The 20361-nt window shown below is 33.4% G+C and overlaps 1 protein-coding gene across 1 annotated transcript; it reads left to right on the top strand.

Moving 5' to 3' along the window:
• The first annotated feature begins 2672 nt into the window (after window positions 1-2672).
• ATERDJ3B (DNAJ heat shock family protein) lies at window positions 2673-5824 on the top strand. The gene is made up of 10 exons (XM_078997365.1): window positions 2673-2965; window positions 3045-3193; window positions 3291-3417; window positions 4325-4439; window positions 4536-4652; window positions 4803-4889; window positions 4975-5034; window positions 5132-5209; window positions 5275-5346; window positions 5432-5824. The coding sequence occupies exons 1-10, from the start codon at window positions 2898-2900 to the stop codon at window positions 5588-5590; spliced, it is 1032 nt and encodes a 343-aa protein (XP_078853491.1). The 5' UTR covers window positions 2673-2897; the 3' UTR covers window positions 5591-5824.
• Window positions 5825-20361: the final 14537 nt, after the last annotated feature.

Genomic DNA, 20361 nt, shown 5'->3' with positions numbered 1-20361 from the left:
TTGTCTTTTCATATTTTTCAAATGATTATATTTCTAAGCCACATTGATTTGAAACTCCTTTGTCTTTTCATATTCTCAAATGACTTTTCAAATGTCTTCTACGTAATTGATTTAGCATTAAACACCAAACATGTTATATAAACTCTTACATATAAGAAGGATATCATAAGAAAATGAAAAGAAAAAATTTCAATAGGAATAATTCTCTTAGAACGTATTTGAAGTGATTAAGTCCCTAAAAGAGCTCTACAAGTCAAGGTTGTGGATGAATGTATCATCTTTTACTCATAGCTTGATCATGTTATATTTTTTTTCCAGTAGTATAAATGATATCATTCAAAATCATATGTTTAGAGATTTTTTGTTTTCTCAAACCATACCATTCAAAATCATATGTTTAGAGATATTTTGTTTTCTCAAACCATATTGATTTGAAACCTACATAACTTTTTATCTTCATTAATTAATACCAATTATAATATTTATAAATTTCCAATATTTTTTTGCATTCTGTTATTATATATGTAGTTATATTAGTACATTTTTCTTACAAAAAGTCGTCATTTAGTTGGAGATATTGTGATTCAAAAATGTTCATATAGTTGAAGCATTCATGATCCAAATATGATGATTTGAAGAAATGAGTTATGTCGTATTGATGCTAATTGTAATATGATTTTTTTTTTCTTTGAACAAAAACAAATGAAGCTTTTCTTTCTTTCTTTATATTCAGTTTCTTATTTGATCTTTATATATGATTTGTGTGTATTACTCAAGATTGAATGTCTCTCTAAACATCAATGTTTTGCTTGGAATATCTTTCTGATTATTCTTTTTAAAGAAAAAACATTTTGATTGCAGGTTAATCAAGATTTGTCATCAATTTTCTATAGTTAAATAGTATTAAATGAAGAAAGAAGATTCAAAAAAATGAATATAAGTTTTTTTGTTTGAGCAAAATAGACGAACATTAGTTTTTTTTTCTTTTAATTTCAATGCATACTAATGTAACATTTTTATTTATATAACGTTCTTATTTATTTGATTGTAGTTTTTCTATTTTGGTTATGTTTATTTTCTATTATTTTTTTAGGTTATTCTTCACAACATATTTACAAGTTAATATTTAAAAGATAACATAATTTTTAATATTTGATATGTAATTATGATGACTTATTATGCTATGTTCTTCATATGAAAGTAATTTATCTATAATACTACGACAAGATTTACATATGACATTTACAAATATATATATATATATATATATATATATATATATATATATATATATATATATAAAATATGTGATTTGTTTAACATATATATATGCATTTGTGTATGTTATAAATTTATAATTAAATATATTTATGTTTAATAAATGAAGATATCAAAATGATGCATCAAAACCAAAATCAATAACAATAACAATAACAATAATAATAACAACTAGAAAGGTTACCCCCGCTACGCGGGGGTCAGAAACTTTCAATGTTGTTTCTGAATCGATAAATATAACAGACGTAGAAAGTGCAAGGATGAAAAGCTCGAGCTTTGCTCCGGACCGTTTTTTTATGAAAAAATATAAAAGTTTTGACTGTAAGGTTCAGAAGTGTCAAAATGGCTAAAGAATTAAATGGGTAGGAATTAACAACTTTTTCGAAAATGGATCAAAGTTGTCAAACCATTAAAGTTTTGTGACCAAACTTTAAATATTAAAAGGTTCCTAAAAAATGTAAAATTATTGATTGCAAGGACCAAAAATATCAAAATGGTCAAAGAATGAGGAGTAAAGTTGCCAAAAAAAATGACAAATTTACTATTCTTAAGATTCATTTCTTTAATATATAATAATAATAATAATAATAATAATAATAAATACACATTTTATGTATATTTATTAGTTACAACTCAAAAGTTTTTAACTTATAATTATTAATTAGTAATCAATAATAATTTTTTATTTTTCTTTATTCTATAAGGTTGTAAAGTTTTGCTTATTAAAAACATTAATGTATTTGAAAAGATTTATGATTTAAATATGAAGAGTTAATATAAATGTTTGTTTTAATGTTTTATGTTATTAAAAGTTGTAGTGTTTATTTTTCATATTTTTTTATTATTTGTTGTGTATATATCTTATTAATACAGATATTATAATAGATGTTTTTTTGTATTTTTATGTAACTAAAAGTTGTAGTTCATATTTTTTGTCAATACATTTTGTTATCCATTATATATAGATTATCATACGTTTGATATACAATTTACATAATTTTAAATGATTTATAAAATTATCAAATAATTATATATATATCACATCGATTTAAAAATTAAAACTATAATGTTTAATAAAACTAACATGCTAACAATATGGCTGCTTTACCACTAATATTTTATTTTAAAGTAAAAATATTAAATAATAAATTGATAAAAATTTATTATTTTAACTATACAATGGTTGTATTGTTGTACTAGTAATTTCATTCTTAAGGAACCACATAAACCAATTTTACGTTATTTATAATTTCATTCGTTTACCGTCCCAAATGGGCTATCATGGTCAAGTCTTGGGCTTTCCTGCGGTGCAAAACGCGTCGGCTTAAAATATGTGGCAGAATGCTATTGGTTGAGACAAGTGGAAGCGCTCTCTCATTGGTTACATTTTCTCAAGACCACGTCGCAAATATATTGACGCCTTGTGTATGTATAAACTCCGCCACTGCCGCGGTCCGAGATTTCGACCTCAAGGAGTGTCTGATCGCAGTATGATAGCCTGTGTGCATTACTGCTGTTGCTTGTGATTCTAGAGTCTCTTGTTTTCGGAGAATTTAGGAGTATATACCAGACCTTTGAGATTCTGATCGCGTAGGGTTTAATCTGCCCCAATCTCCTTAATGGCGCATTGCAGATCCAACTTCTTCTTCTTAATCTATTTATCAATCTTATTGATTGCTAATGCCGCGTATGTGCCATTTCTTTTCCTACATCTTTATGTTCCATTATATATTTAGGGTTCATCCTGTTTTAATTGATCGTTACAGAAAAAGTTATTATGATATACTGCAAGTTCCCAAGGGTGCTTCCGACGATCAGATTAAACGGTCCTATAGGAAGCTGGCCTTGAAATATCATCCCGACAAGAATCAAGGAAATGAGGACGCTAACAAGAAATTTGCTGAGATTAACAATGGTAAATGCCTCGTTTATGCATTGGATTTGTAAGTTGTGCGTTGCTTTTTATGTATTTTGGTTAATGTAAGCTTAACGTTTGTTTGGATTACTTTTAGCATACGAGGTGTTATCCAACAGTGAGAAGAGGAGTATCTACGATCGATATGGCGAAGAAGGTCTCAAACAACATGCTGCTGGTGGCGGTGGGGGCGGAGGAATGGATATTCAGGACATATTCAAATCGTAACATTTTTCACCCTGCCCTCAGTATATATTTTCATTTTCTGATTTTAATGTTGCTACTTGGTTGTGTAGATATCTATATCATAATGTATGGATTTGTCACCTGCCCTCAGTATATATTTTCATTTTCTGGTTTTTATGTTGTTACTTGGTTGTGTAGATATGCGTTATTTGAACATCCTGTGAAACAAAAGTCCTGTAAACTATATCATAATCTATGCATTAAGTAAACATGCTAGCTTTTTATAGGTCACTGAAAAATATCTTAGTTTAAATGCAACTTGCACAGACTTCATTTGGTGTTGGGAAGATTGGAAGACATAGTTTTATGGTGGTTGCCTGGTTGATGAGTTAACGTTCTATCTTGTAGAGTAAGCATTTTGTTTGGTGAACTAGCAGTACTAAAGATGTATTTTAATGATAGAGTAAGCATTTTGTGTAAACGGCTACAATGTTAGGAAATTAAATGAATAAATTTTTTTGGGTGGATACACTGTTTTGGTAAAGTTTGATAACAGCTTCTTGTTAATATAATAAAATATGGAGTTTACAATGAAGCAAGAACGCTGGTTTGCTGAATAAACACTTAACACTTGTTTAAAGGTTCAAACAAGCTTTTTCAGTAAGTATTAAAAACTGTAAATAAGAGTCAAACTGTTTTGGGCACTTTGTCATGGAGAGTTTGCTACTTCCTTGTTACTTGTTTAGAGACTTTCCTTATCAAGGATATTACTTCAGATCCTCAGTTTAGAAGCAATGAAGTGCAGAGTTTGAGGATTCACAACATCCTTACAGATTGACTAAATAGTCTAGTTATTGCTTAGAAGAATTTCTCTCAGCCCAGTTTCTAGGCTGGAAATCACACTTTTTGATTGCATGTAGTGACTGCTTGAGAGTTGTTTTGCAGGTTTTTTGGAGGTGGAGGAGACCGAGAAGAGGAGGAACGAGTGGCAAAGGGCGATGATGTAATTATTGACTTGGATGCAACCTTGGAGGATTTGTACATGGGAGGGTCACTAAAGGTAGGAAAACATGTGTTTTTTTTTTTTTTTTTTAATATTTGTCAAATGGTTTCTCAAAAAAATTCTTTTTACCATGTTTGTGTAAATCTAAATCAGGTTTGGAGGGAGAAGAACATTCTAAAGCCGGCTCCTGGTAAAAGACAGTGCAACTGTCGGAACGAGGTTTATCACAGGCAAATAGGTCCGGGAATGTTCCAACAAATGACAGAGCAGGTATAGTTGTCAAGATCATTATTATTATTATTATTATTATTATTATTATTATTATTATATCTCTCAAGGGTTTCATAATTTTCTCCCTTTTCCTGTTTCCTATGATTACTTATACATATATGCTCTGCTTTTTCTGATAATGTTGTTCAGGTGTGCGAGCAGTGCCCTAATGTAAAATATGAAAGGGAAGGGAACTTTATCACTGTGGATATTGAGAAGGGAATGCAAGATGGCCAAGTAAGCTTTGTGACTTATGTAAAAAATATGCAGCTACTGGGTTATGAAATTAACTGTTTAAAAATTGCTGTTTTTCTTGTCACAGGAAGTGGTCTTTTATGAAGAAGGTGAACCAATTGTAGACGGTGAACCTGGAGATCTGAGGGTTAGTAGGAATCATCATCACCATTATATTATTATTATTATTATTATTATTATTATTATTATCTAGCTGATGGTTGTGAATCTGAAAATTTGGGCAGTTCCGTATTCGTACAGCAACACATGAAAGGTTTAGAAGGGAAGGCAATAACCTTCACACAACTGCCACAATAACTTTGGTAATTTTTCTCTTAATAGTTTTTTCTTTTGTGAGATGATCTCTTACTTATGTTGTAATTTTTAGGCACAAGCACTTGTTGGGTTTGAAAAAACTGTTACACACCTTGATGAGCATCTAGTGGATATTGGCACGAAGGTATTATATTGAATGGATAATAATCCATCATAATCATAGCCATTATCTTATTTATTTAGTTGTTTTTTTTTGTTGTATGATTTAGGGAATTACAAAACCTAAGGAGGTGAGGAAATTGAAAGGTGAAGGAATGCCACTGCATTATAGCAATAAGAAGGGTGATTTGTATGTTACATTTGAGGTTCTTTTCCCTACATCACTAACAGATGAACAGAAGACAAAGATCAAAGCTATTCTTGGTTAGGTATTTTACATTATACATGTACGACAACATCATATCCAAACGTAAAATGAGTGGCAAGGCTTCTATAGATTATTTATTTAGATTTTTGTCATTAGCTTCTGGTTATCTTTTTATGCGTCCTACATATTTCAGGATGCAGGACCTCCTTGTAGGTTACAACTTCTTTATTAAATTCCCATTCTGTAAAATTGCAATATATTTTTCCTACTCTTTAGAATATATTCAGTTCACTTACTTCCTGATTTCACTTGGACATGGGATCCTAGAAATAAAAAACGTAGTAGCCTTGGGGGGTGTTTGACAATGAGTGTTTGAGTGTATTAGAGAGCTTTCTAGCTTTTGACAAAACATTTGGTTTAAACAAAAAACTTTGTTTGGAAGTATGTGATTTTAACTTTTACATAAACAAAACCTTCCAAATCTAAGAGTTATTTCATTTAAGTGTTTAAGAAAAAAAGTGTTAGAACTTTTTGAATCAATTTCCAAAATTGTCCTTAAAACATATTTTTGTATTTATCTGTTTTAAACAGTTGTCTTTTTATTAATTTTACATATTTCAAAAGTTTCTAGTTAATTTTACCAATCATTTGTCTAATAAATAAAAACTATAACTATCAATTAGTTTTACCAAACATGCTCAATTTGGGGTCACTTTGAGCTTCTTATTTTTGGCCAACAACGTTTTTATTTGTAAAATTTTGATAAGATTTGTTGCTCTAAACATATTCACACACATAATTATATTTACGGTTACTTCATTTGGGGTAACTTGTGCGGTTATATTGCGCTTCCTATTTTTGTTTTAAATTTATTGTTTATTTATAATTTTTACAAAATGAAAAGAAATCCCAAACCCACCCCCACCTACATCCATCTATCATTTGTAATCTTAGACATATCCCACTTCTTTTTCTTTTCTAAGTTCTTGGGCATAATTTTTATATTGCCGCCACCAGGATACCGTGATCACCTTTTATCCACCACGTTTTTCAATTTAAAGTTGTCGACCAACTCTCACCTCTCATGCTTTCATCCTTTTACTGTCAAACCATTTAAATCAAACCATAGAGATCAATAATTAGTGCAATCATCAGGATATTCCACCCAATATTCTCAGCTTAAGTCTAAATCATCCTGTCTAAGGCAAACTTAGTTCACTTAAACTAACACATTGACACCAACTTGTAATTAGGGATGAGCAAAAACCGAACTGACAACCGAAAAACCAAAAAAACCCCGACATAACTGAAACCGAAAAACCAAAACCAAAGCAATAACCGATGGTTTAGGTTTGAATTTTACAAAAACCGAAAAATAACGGATTTGTTTGGTTGACATATAAAACCGCCCATAAAAACCGAACCGACCCACGTATATATTATTGATTATGTTTTTAACTTTTTGTTTTAGACTTTAAACTTTATCCCTTTAGTAGGGGTGAGCAAACCCAAACCAAGAAACCGAAAAACCGACTAAAACCGATGAAACCGAAACCGAAGCAAAACCGACGGTTAGGGTTTGAAATTTTTTAAAACCGAAAAGTCGGGTTCGGGTTCGGTTTCGGTTTTTACCTAGAAACCGACCCATCCAACCCGAGAAACCGACCCATACTTAAAACCGACAAACCGACCCAAGAAAACCGACTCATACTTTCTTGTTTTTTTGGTTATAATAGACTATTTTAGGCTTTTGTTGTAACTTGTAATAGACTATTTGATTGTAAGACTCATGTTTATTTGAAGTATTTAACTTCAATTTGGTGTTTTTGAAGTATTTAACTTCTTGCTTCATTTTTGGAAAACGGGTTAAAACCCAAAAGCCATGGGTTTAAACCCATAACCCATGAGTGTATGGGTTGAACCCAAGAAACCGAAAAACCGACCAAACCGATCATAGAACCCAAGAAACCGAACCGATCAGAAACCGATCCTTTTGGGTTCTGAAAACCAGAAACCGAACATTTATGGGTTGGGTTGGGTTTGGGTCCAAAACTGACCCAAACCGACCCGTGCATAGCCCTACCCTTTAGTACTTTATGTTTATTTTCAACAAACTGGTAATGTTTTTAAACTTTGATCTTTTGAATACTTTTATGTTTTTAGAATACTAGAATTCGTACTATTTATTTTAGTATATTTGATGTAGATACAATACTATTTATCGCAACGTACTTTCATTGGGTTTGAACCAAAAAACTAGAAAACAAAACAAGAGCTGAGTAACCCACGGTTTAAAACCAAAAACCCATAAACTCAACCCGAAAAACCGAACCATGCAAAAACCGAACCTATATGAGTTTAAAAACCGAAAAACCGACTTTCTACGATTTGGTTTGGTTTTAGCCAAAAACCGACCCATGCTCATCCCTAGTTGTAAGGCCATAATTCTTGAAAGATATGAAATCTATTAAAAAAGATAGACAATGTCCCAAGGATCCAAAAACATTTAAAACTTTTATTATAATATCAAGAGTGTGCTTTGTCCAAAGCAAAGTATAGTTGGCTGGACAAGCCTACAAATACGGACATTACTTCAACATAATAGGGAAATCTCCAGAAAAGTTCTAAAATTTTGGTCTAATTTATGAAAAAATCCTAAACTAAATTTTATTTACAGAAAAGCACAAAATACCGGTTAAAACTTTGAAAAAACCATTTTCGGCCGATTTCGCAGATTTTGCTGGTATTCTATCATTTTTTGTTAGTTTGCTCAAAATTTTGGGACTTTTCCAAAATTTACATAATAACCAAAATATTTGGACTTTTTTGAAAATTACCATGAAATTAATGGATATTATTATTAACAAATCATTTATAAACATAAAAAAATATTTTTATTATAAAAAAGGAAATACATTTGTTGCTAATTTTTAGGAATAAATTGGTGATCTAAGTACTTTACTGTTTCCTGACCACTCAAACTCTCTACGTTCTTCCTATGCATTGTTGCAGGTATGAGGGTAAGATGAACCTAGTTAACATTCCTCTAATGTTGGTGTTTCTCTTATGCTGGTTAACCTAACTACAAACCAACATTCATACCTTACATGTTAACTATCGGCTAACACACATCTATAAAATGTGAAAAGTGAATCGTGAATGATAATTTATACGGAAACAAGTGAAGGGTTATTATCTATTTAAATTGTCATTCAAAGTTTAATTTTCACTCTATAGATGTGTGTAATTTTATGGTTGTTATCGGGTAATATTTGGAGGTTAGGTGGTAGTTAGGTTAAAGAACATAATGAAAGATCTATATGTTCGTGTAATGATATTTTCTAATAACACGTGATCATATAACATCATGCCTAATAGCAAGTAGACACTTATTGATTGTGTATTAATAAATATTATCAACTATTGTATTGGTCACACCTAACAGAGTACTTCTCACTATGACATCCACAATGATACATAGGAAGAACATAGAGACTTTGAAGTGGTCAACAAACAATAAAGAAGTAGATAGTCGACCATTCTATTCCTAGAAATTAGCAACAAATATATATCCTTTGTTTACAATTAAAAAAAATTATGTTTATAAATGATTAGTTAATAATAATATCCATTAATTCCATAGTATTTTCAAAAGTCCTAATATTTTGGTTATCGGGTAATTTTCAGAAAAAATCATAATATTTTGAGCAAACTAATGAAAAAGGACAGAATACCGGCTAAATCTACAAAACCGGCCGAAAAGGGTTTTTTCGAAGTTTTAGCCGGTATTCTGTGCTTTTCTATAAATAAAAATTAGTTCGAGACTTTTTCATAAATTAGACTAAAATTTTAGGATTTTTCTGGAGATTTCTCCAACATAATACTATCTTCCAACAAGTATCTACCTTCCTAAATGTTCATGTCTGACCTATGAAATCTTGCATTTACTCTTGTTAGTCTCCCCACACAATAGCTCCTGATCGTGGATTCACTTCAATTCGTTTTATAAAAAGGCCAGACTTTATGCCTGGTGAGCCGATGAGTTTATAAAATAATAAAATATTTGAAATTCGTAATAAACTCACATGCATAAATTTTGGTAATATAAAATATGGCATAACTTGTTATTTAAAAAAAACCAATTTCATTGTCAACCATTATCATGTTCCAACTAAATTAGTAGTATTGCACAAACTCATTTCCTCTCCATCCATATCCCTTGGCGAACTTTCCGTTAGCACAATTGGTGTATGAATAAGATAACACAAAGCAGTTTCAGTAACTGTTGGACTGATTCCAACATTCCCCATATCAGTGGGAGTGTAGGCACTGGAGTCATAATTGCATCCATGAATCTATGCATATCACTTGAGTCATAGCTCGCAACTATAATTCTGATATCATTCGTGATATCAAATGGGCGCAACTAATGTAGATTATTTCGCGTCAACAAAAATCTTCAATAGAATAACCATCTATCAGCAAACATTTATTGAGCATATCTCCTTGTAGTAGCCGGTGTAATCCCCATTTTTGTGAAAGTATATATATATATATATATATATATATATATATATATATATATATATATATATATATATATATATATATATATATATATATATATATATATATATATATATATATATATATGTTCAGGTTCATATGAAACCATTCTAATTTTGTGAGACCGTAAGACCAAATCTAAAAATAATTTTAAAATGCAAAATAAATGGAAAAATCCAAATTTTTTTTTAAAATATTATTTTCGGAACTTGAATTAACTAAAAAATAAAATAAAATAAAAAAAATTCCGTTTTTTTTTTTTTGAAAAATAAGTGAAATATTCTAATAGAATATTACACTGACATATTCTAGAAAATAATTTTAAAATGCAGAATAAATGGAAAAATCTAAAAATTCTTTTTTTAAATATTATTTTCGGAACTTAAATTAACTAAAAAAAAATAAAAAAAATAAAAAAATAAAAATAAATTTCATTTTTTTGAAAAATACGTGAAATATTCTAATAGAATATTACATGACATATTCTAAAAAATAATTTTAAAATGTAAAATAAATGGAAAAATCCAAAAATTCTTTTTTTAAATATTATTTTCGGAACTTGAATTAACTAAATTTTTTTTTTAAAAATTAAAAAAAAATAAAAAAAATAAAAAAATGCGTCTTACAGTCTCACAAAATTAGGTCGTCTCACATGAACCTAACCCTCTATATATATATATATATATATATATATATATATATATATATATATATATATATATATATATATATATATATATATATATATATATATATGGAAAATGACGTATAGGCCCTATAATGTTTCTAGGGTTGACCCATTTAGTCACTTAACTTATTTTGTGGCTTGATAAGGGAACAGAGTATTTGTTACCTAACAATATAGTCCCTTTTACCTATTATAGCCGGTTAACGTTGCCACATAACACTAGCCTAACACGTAAGCGATGACATGGAAAGAATTTAAAGCGTCGAACAACCGCAACGACGTCGTATTGAAGGCGAAGCGTAAGGAGCAAGGATCGACTGTTCAAGCGCCTCCATATAAAATCAAGACTTCATTGACCTAAAACGGCACATCTGCAAACTTCATTACCCCAATCTCGTCTCTAAGTTTACTCCAAAATGGCTTCTATCGGACATGCAGAACACAACTGGTCTCCAACTTACAGCCATCACATGGATGAGAATCATTCGAATGGTGTAACCAACGAAGACATGACCATCAACTACTGCAAACCCAGCTGGAACTGTCTGTTATACGAGAGGACTTCCAAGACCCGTTGCGTGTGCTCCGCCGGATAGTTGATCGAGACTTGGATGCCATGAACCGTGAGGTCGATGACGTTCGTGTTGGTCAGTTGGATATCTCAAATATCGTTGCTGATCTTAAAAATCATTTCATTTCTCTGTAAGGAGCATATGTGAAGATGGTCTTCAAGTACAACAAACGTAACAAGCTGATGTATTGTGTTGGGATTGTTGGTGTTGTTTCTGCGTCTGTGGTGACGTATTTGGTGTTTAAGTAAAAAAATGTTGTGTAGGTTGAAGCATTTCAGTCATGGGTTTGTGTTTTGGTGTGTTATTTATGTTGTTTAGTGTCTATTAGTAGTAGATTTTGCGTGGGTTGCTAGTATTAGTTTGTGATGTTGGTGTGTAGATTTGGTCGTGATGTTGCTTGGGCTGCTGATGGTCATCGTTTTTTGATGATGTTTTTTGTCGATGATATCTGTAATAGGTTATTGAATAACAGAAAGCGATGTAAACAAACCCATGGCTGGAATGTGTTTTAATATGTTATTATTAAAAAAAATTGTCTTACACCTGTATCTGTATGTGTGCATGAAAGAAAGAAACATTTGGGTATTATATATGTTTCATCGACTGGGATGGGACCACAAGCCAAAGCAAAATTAATAAACCTTCTTTATGCGCATAGACAGGGACCACAAATGGTGCAGTTTGGGAAAAAGGACAAAAAATACCTTTACACACGATTGGAGCATATCTGCTTGTCTGCAAACGTTTTTTTGGAAAGAAAAGGGAATCAAGTTTTTCATGCTGAATGGATGAAGTCACAAGTACCTTGTTTTTTACAATGACTTAATTACCGCTGCATTTAAAATGATCAATTTAATTTGTAATGACTTAATTACCCCCACATCTAAAATGGTCAATTTAATTTCTAATGACTAAAATGCCCCCACATCCAAAAATGGTCAATATAATTTGTAATGACTAAAATGCCCCTACTCCTATAAACGGTCAATATAAATTGTAATGACTAAAATTCCCCCACATCCAAAAATGGTAAATTTAATTTCTAATGACTAAAATGCCCCCACATCCAAAATGGTAAATTTAAATTGTAATAACTCAAATGCCCCCACATCATAAATGGTCTATTTACTTTGTAATGGCTAAAATGCCCATAATACCCCTACATGGTCAATTTACCACATAACAAAACAACATAGTACACCATAAAAGAACATACAAAGATCATTTGTTTATTGCAATACACATTCACTACAAATAACAGACAATTATTTAACCTAACTCCATGGCCGTTGCAACACTGCTACCTTCACCTCCCACATTTTTTGCAAGCTTCAGTTTAATGATTCGTTCTAACTTCTTTCGCATTTTAGGAGGTTTAACATGCTAAACTCGAGCATTGACGTTCACACCTTCATCCCGTTTATTGACTCCCACCATTCGCTGTTCATCTCTAGGCCTATCCACAACATCGGTAGCATCTGCCATTACCTCATCATCCCCTACTCCTGTGGCAACGTTTACAGACTCCTGTGTAGGTGTAGGTTTTTGTTTCTTTGTTCCATTTTGTTTGGATGTCCCTACACCTTTACTACAAGTAGCCTTGTTGTGTCCTTTCTCCTTGCATATGCTACAAGAAACATTCTTCCCTGCCTTGGAGACGGTATGTTTTCCCATCCGTTCAGAAGCATCTCTTCTTCTCTTTATGGTTGGCCTATCTGGCATACGTCTTTTCAATGGAGGCAAAGGGGGTATCAAGTCAGTAGAAGGCCACATGTCACACCCCCAAACCAGAACGGCGGAAACATTCGGGGGCGGAGGATGTCATATTCAGTATCATAATAGTTCATAGAAAGGAAAGTACACACCACCATACATATATAAAGGTTTTAAGATAAATACATAAACATCTTTCAAAAGAAATAATTAACGCCAGCGCGTTAATCCCAAAAGCTGATTTCCAAACCTGCTTAGCGGTTCCCTGAGAATACAAGTTATTTTAAAGAGAAAGTGTCAACAATTAAGTTGGTGAGTTCGTAAGTGGTTTAGAAAAATTTAATGCCATTCCAAAATGGGTGTATGTTTTCCAAGAAAATCCCTTATTTTCTTATAAAAGTATGCAATGCACGAGAGTATTTGTGTTTGAAAAATGTAGATAGTTGAACCAAGAAAATCCCTTATTTTCCTAATAGTTGTTTGATGTCCAAGACTAAAAATTGGAAGCAAGCCACATGCTTTTAAACATAGATCTATATAATAAATCTATCAGAGGATTCCCGTTTGTTAGATAAAGAATAGTTTTAATAACTACTCGTTCATCAATCAGAAGTACTATAATAATTGTGTATCCGATGAGTTTTATAACCATACGAAACATAATATGCCTGTAGCGACGTTCTTTAGGCGTCGCAGCGTAATGACAACTGTCAACCCAAAGGATGGACTGTAGCTAACAGTCAGGGCGCGGGATCATGACTTCCCGTATAGATCTATACACATTTGACACGTTCTCCTAACGGGAGACTCTGGTTATAGACAGGACTTGCAGCATTACTTTCTAATAAGAAAGTAGTGTTTGAAGATATACACGTCTCATGGATTCTCAACTAAGTCTGTATTAAAGTGATAGTTTTGTATGCAAAGTTTATCCTTTTTCACAATGTTTGACAAAGCATAAATCATAAGTTTTTAGAATGTATAAAACGACTTAGCAATGAAAGGTACTTTGAAATCAATATATACTTTGTATAAGTCTAATGCACGCAAAGTATGACAAGAGTTTTCCATAGTAGTAATGAATTCCAAGTGATTTATTCGATAAAACAAGTGAAGTGAAACTTTATAAAATACACGATAATGACCGTATGTTTACTTGTATTCCCCCCCTAAAGGAGTATAAAAGCATTTAAAATGTATTTAAAGTGTGTTTGAAAGGGGTATGAACTCACTTGATAGTTTGAAGAAGGTGTGACAAAAATCGAGCGGAACTTTGGCTTGAAAAAGCGGATTTTCTCGGGATTTCTCGGGAGTAAAATCGACCTTCGGACTTGCACAAAATGACCAGGGCTTCGGGGTAGTGCGAGCACGGAAAACGAGGCAAAACGCAAGAAAAGTGAGAGAGAATGAGCAATTTACGGGAACCCTCGCATCCCTTTTATAGGAGGCTGGAACCGCCTTGGTACGCGGGGCGTACACGTACGTCACGCATGATCGAGTCCTCGACTGCCTCGGACTTCGGATGGGACGGGGGGGGGGGGGTAGGTTGGCATAGGGGAGACGTGGACGATCCGAGGCCAAGGCCTTGAGTACGCTGGGCGTACTCGTGTACGCAGGGCGTACTTGCGTGACTCAGACTTCGGATAATACCGAAGTTTTCAATAAAAATATATATTAATTATTTATCAAACTTCAGAAATTCATATCTCCTTCATACGAACTCCGTTTTCGACGTTCTTTATATCCACGCGTAGGTGAGACTAAGATCTACAACTTTCGTTTAGATTTCGTTGGCAAATTCCGAAATTATTTTTATTATTTATTTATTAAAATGACGTGATTAAGGAATTTCTTTAAAAATTCATAACTTTTTCATACGACGTCCGATTTGAGCGTTCTTTTTATGCATGTTTGTAGTTTAACGATATCTATGACTTTCATTTAGACACCTAAGGTCAAAAAGTGTTTTATCGAAACTTTGCGTTTTTACGTAACTTCGTATCGCCGATTTTTGTCGGAAAACTTAGAATGGTCATAACTTCTTCGTTATAACTCGGATTTTTGTGTTAATTATATGTTTGGAAACCTTAAGACGATATTTACTACATAGCGTACTCCAAACAGAGTTTTTGAATACTTCATTTTTCGATGATATTCTAATCCCTTTTTCAAAGAGGTTACAAGACTCGATCTTTAATGACCTGAAATGACGGGTTGTTACACCACATATTTTTTTTTTCATTCATTCCATGGATTGGCTGTTTGTATGTATTATGGTATAATGCATCCAAGTACATTGGATCTACATATGGACCATCAGGTGTCAAATTTAAGTAGGCTAAGGTGGTAACTGAGTGTACGCAGCCATATCCATTAAGTTGCCATAGCCTGCAGCTGCATTCCTTTTTTTCAACATCCACAGTAAACGCCTCGTCCATTTTCCTTGCCTCAAACTTCATCCCCCCCCCCCCCCCCCCCCCCCGCAAGAAATGACATGCCAATGCCTACATATATAGATGAAAATCGCAAATATCATGAGATGTGAAGAGTAAAGTACTAATGTAATTGGATAAATTTACAAACCTTTGCTTAGTTTGGAGCATATTCAACCGTATTCTGATATTTGGACAAACAGAATAACCATTCCATCCTTGTCCGGTTAGTTTCATAGTCACCATCCTTTGCATCACATATATACGAATGTCCTCTAACATGCTTATTATTGGTTTCTTCTGGGCATCCAAAATCACACTATTAAAACTCTCTGCAAAACCATTCTCTACTGACTCACAAGAATTATGAACTCTGAAAAAAGCCAAAGACCAAGTCTTTGGATCTCTAGCCATAAGATGCACAACTGCTTCCGGATTTAATTTTCCAATCTCTTTCATAAATATATTAAATTGTGCTTCAGTTGTTGCCTTGCTCGCTTTCCAAAACAGATTTTCAAACTTGGATCCACTAAATGTCTTTCTAAAATTCGTATAGATATGTCTAGCACACTACCTATGTTCAGCTTCCGAAAATACTTCCTTTACTGCCTCAATCAAACCCTACATAAGTCACATTAATGTTTGAAATTCGAATAGCAATAACTAAATATAGAACATGCAATAGTTTTGAACCATACCTTCTGTTGATCCGAAATTAGAACCAAACCGTTACCTGGTGTTTGTCGAGGCCAACACAAATAATAACCCTAAATATTACACACTAAAATAGTGTAAAGCGGTAAAGGGATCGAATCCACGGAGATTGGTTCAATTTATAACTCTATGAAAAATCTCTTTGTAAAGATACTTGTAAAATAATAATAAAAATAAAATGGGGGAATTTGGTGTATTGAAATACTTGAAACAAACTAGAATTAACTACGAATTAAATAGACAATTTCAACAAAAATAAGGATTTGATGTAAAATCAATAAGGGAGAGATGGTTGACTTAAAGTTTCCTCACTTTGACTTTTGATGAACATATCATTAGAATCCAATGGTGCAATACTTTGATTTAAATCCTCAATTTGGCTATAATAATCCAAGAAGCTTGAGATTACCTAGACTTTTCTTAGTTGTTAAAATGGTTAGAGAAGCTCTTAACAATTTCCTTAGTCAAAGTCACAATTTCCATTAAGCATGTAATTAGTGAAAGTCAACTAGCATTAAGAACCAAAAAGTCACCAAATCCAAGAGGGGTCAAATGCTTTCACCACCATGTTGGAGGAGATGTTTTTAAGATTGTGTGAAGCAAAAACAACACAAAAATCATTTGTTGCTTGCTAATTTGAGGATACTTTACTTAATCAAGAAATTAGCCAAGTAATCACCACAAACACATTAGAACTCATGAATAAAAATATACTAGTAGTGATAATATGATAAAACACAAAACATTTCCATAAAGATTTTAGAACAATTTCATGGATTCTTCAACATTCAACAAAAGTTCAAAGGATTCAACAAGAAATCAACCAAGATTTGTTTAGCCAAGCATGACTAAACTCAAAGGAGAAAAGTTAGATGAGATTGTACCAAACATTTTACAATAATCAAGAGGTGAAATCAAGATGTTCTTGAGGTGTTCTTGGCCTTCAAAAGCACTCCAAACTCCAGAGAGAATCATCCAAACTCGGACCTTCAAGATGAGGCTAAAGAGGCACACCCACCTTCCCAATATAGAGCTCTTAGCAAAATCCCGAAATTGCCCTTGTTAGGAATCCACGCGGGCCGCGGGTAATCTTACGCGGGCTGCGGGCTTCGACGGGATTTTTGGGCTACCAAAGCTAATCCATTGGCCCAATTCGGATCCAATCAGTTTGTAGTCCATTTTTCTTCAATATTTCTTCAATTAAAGCCCAATTTGTCTTTCCATATCACCCAAAACTTCCGCAAACTCTTAAACATCGATCTTGCACACTCAAGAATTCTCTCGCGCCCTTTCAAATTTAAAGTTCAACACTTATGCGCCTTCAAGCAATCGACAAGCCTACTCCATGAATCACATCCACAACCATCAAGCACAAAATCCCCACTGCTCTTCAAGTCCAATCGCCTTCCAAAAGATCCCGCATACTCCCGCTCCTCTAGTTTCCTTAAAATTTGCAATAATGCTCAAGAAACTAGAAAGTACCCGAAATGGTCATAAAAATAACAAAAAGGAAAATATGCATGGAAATTAACTAAAATGCCAATGGAATGTGCTAAAAAAACCTATAAAAAGAAGTAAATAAAATGAAGTTATCATTACCATCATTCCAACATTGCAAATCTTTTGAAAGAGTTTCTAAGAACCTTTTCGAATTCTCTTTGTTTTCCACAGAAACAATTGCCCAAGCAATTGGGAATATTCCATTGTTAGCATCTCTACCCACAGCACAAAGCAACTCCCCTTGACAAAAAGTTTTCAAAAAACAACCATCCAGGTTAATGATCCTCCTACATCCTCCCCTCCATCCCTCTTTTACTGAAGCAAAACATATGTATATTTTGCTGAAATAATTCTTACCATCAGGCATTGAATCAACACAAATTTTAACTGTGGATCCAAGATTTGATCTTCTAATCTCCTCACCATATGACCATAATCTTGCATAATTCTCAGCTATTGTCCCTTTAACTAGACTCAATGCATACTTCTTGGCTCTCCTACACTGACTCATACTCACGTTAATCCCAAAATTTGTTTTTACCTCCTCTCTAAGCATTCAGACGCTCATCTTTGGATTGTTATAAAACTGGTGCTTAAAGTGGGTCCCTATCCATTTGTAAGTCACAATTGATCCGAATTTGAAACTCTTTGCACAATTATGCTCACCGATAAGAGATTTTATCTGGAAAGACTTATCTTCACTCATCAAAGAACACTAAAGCCTAAAAGTACATTTGCCATCACAACATTTGACAATAATCGTCTAGTATCATTCTTAACAAAACATAATTGATAACCATTCCCGCCATCATAGTTACAAAGAATGTGTTTCAATTGCTTAGGACTCTCCAACCTCATACCTAAAACAGGTTCCTGCTCCTTCCAATTGAGCTTATCATTGAAAATGTTTGGCAATTCGGGATAAACATCTTCATTGTCGCCCATGTCTTCTTCGAAAAACTCACCTACACCTGCTTTCTCACTCATCTCTACCTGAATCTCATTACCATTTATAAAAAAATGAGGCTTCTGATGGTCATCCTCATCGCCATCTACATCCTCATCCTCATCGTCATCATCGTCGCCATTCTCTACCTCATCGTTTGTGTCACCCACATCCCGATACCCTGGTGCAACTTCCTTAACCAGTCCTGCACCATCAAGTACTTCTTCCTCAACGTTACCAACAAACTCGTCTTTGTATTCATCCAACCATTCCTGTATGTTACTATCCCCAAAATGGTCTACATACATAGGGAGTATAACACCACATTCATATGCAATTTCAATGATGTCGTAATAATCGGGGTCATTGCAAATTAGAGTCAAACCTTTTGGAAAATCAATATCAGGTTGGTAGTAATAGAGCTTTTCACACTTTTCCCCAGTGAACCTTTCGATGAACGCAACACACCCATCCTTGTCCATTCCTGCGAAATCGATGTCCGAAAACCTCTGAGTAATTCCACCGGTGTAGCGTATGGGGTTTCTGGAGAACATTCCTTGGAAGTGGACATCTACTTTTAAGAATACGTGTTTCATGCTTGAGGATTCAGAAGCAGCTCACAAAAAGGGTTTACTGATGAATTGTTGACCAATGGATGTAAAAGGGCTCTTTTATAAATCATATACCGACATTACAAAGGAGGCGACTAATTAATGACATGACATTAGACGAAAGTCACAGTCAGCATCCGATGTGGTGTTAGTAGAAGGAGGTGGACTTAAAATGACCGGCTAACGCCTTCAAAATTGAAATAAGGACTTAATCGACCCGATAAAGAGTAATTCGTTCCCTTATTAAGCCACAAAATAAGTTAAGTGTCTAAATGGGTCAACCCTAGAAACATTATAGGGCCTATACGTCATTTTCCCATATATATATATATATATATATATATATATATATATATATATATATATATATATATATATATATATAGAGAGAGAGAGAGAGAGAGAGAGAGAGAGGCAGGTTCTGTTGAGATTAAAAATAAAATAGAGATCTCGGGATTCAACCTCAGCTACATATTTCACATATGTCGCTCTAACCCTTCGGCGTACCGGCGCGGCAGGTCTGGTGTAATCATAAATGATTACATAGTGCCACCCGTTCCATTCTCATCCGCCACCATCCCCACCACCGTAACCGCCACCGCCACCACCACTACCACTACCTCTGACACCAGTCGACCCCACTATTGTCACCTCAATTACTTATACCACCGCCACCTCTGTCACCACCACCTCTTCTGCGACTAACAGTAATAATCATTTATGATTACTCAATCTGTGAACAAACATATTGATGGGTTTTGGTCATAAGACATCCTATGTGCTCATACAAACCCTAATGCTTGGATCTAGGTTTCTCTATTGTACATGCTTTGAATCCAAGACTATAAACCCTAATTCTAGCATTCAAGTAATCATATTAACATAAGAATGAGTTTATAATGTTACCTTGATTGTTATGTAGCAATAACAATCCCAAATCTCCTTGAATTGACTTTGGAAGGCTTAGAGTCACAAGTGTCACTCCTCTAATAGCTTACAAACATCAAGAGCAAATGGAGAAGGTATAAAGAGAGATGAGAGAGGTTAGAATTCGTCCTAGGACTTCTTGGGAACAAGTACACGAATTCTA

The sequence above is a fragment of the Lactuca saligna genome, chromosome 5 (genome assembly GCF_052625555.1).
Source record: "Lactuca saligna cultivar CGN05327 chromosome 5, ASM5262555v1, whole genome shotgun sequence".
NCBI lineage: Eukaryota > Viridiplantae > Streptophyta > Magnoliopsida > Asterales > Asteraceae > Lactuca > Lactuca saligna.
The sequence above is the reverse complement of the archived record's forward strand: the minus strand, read 5'-3'. Positions and strand labels throughout refer to the sequence as shown.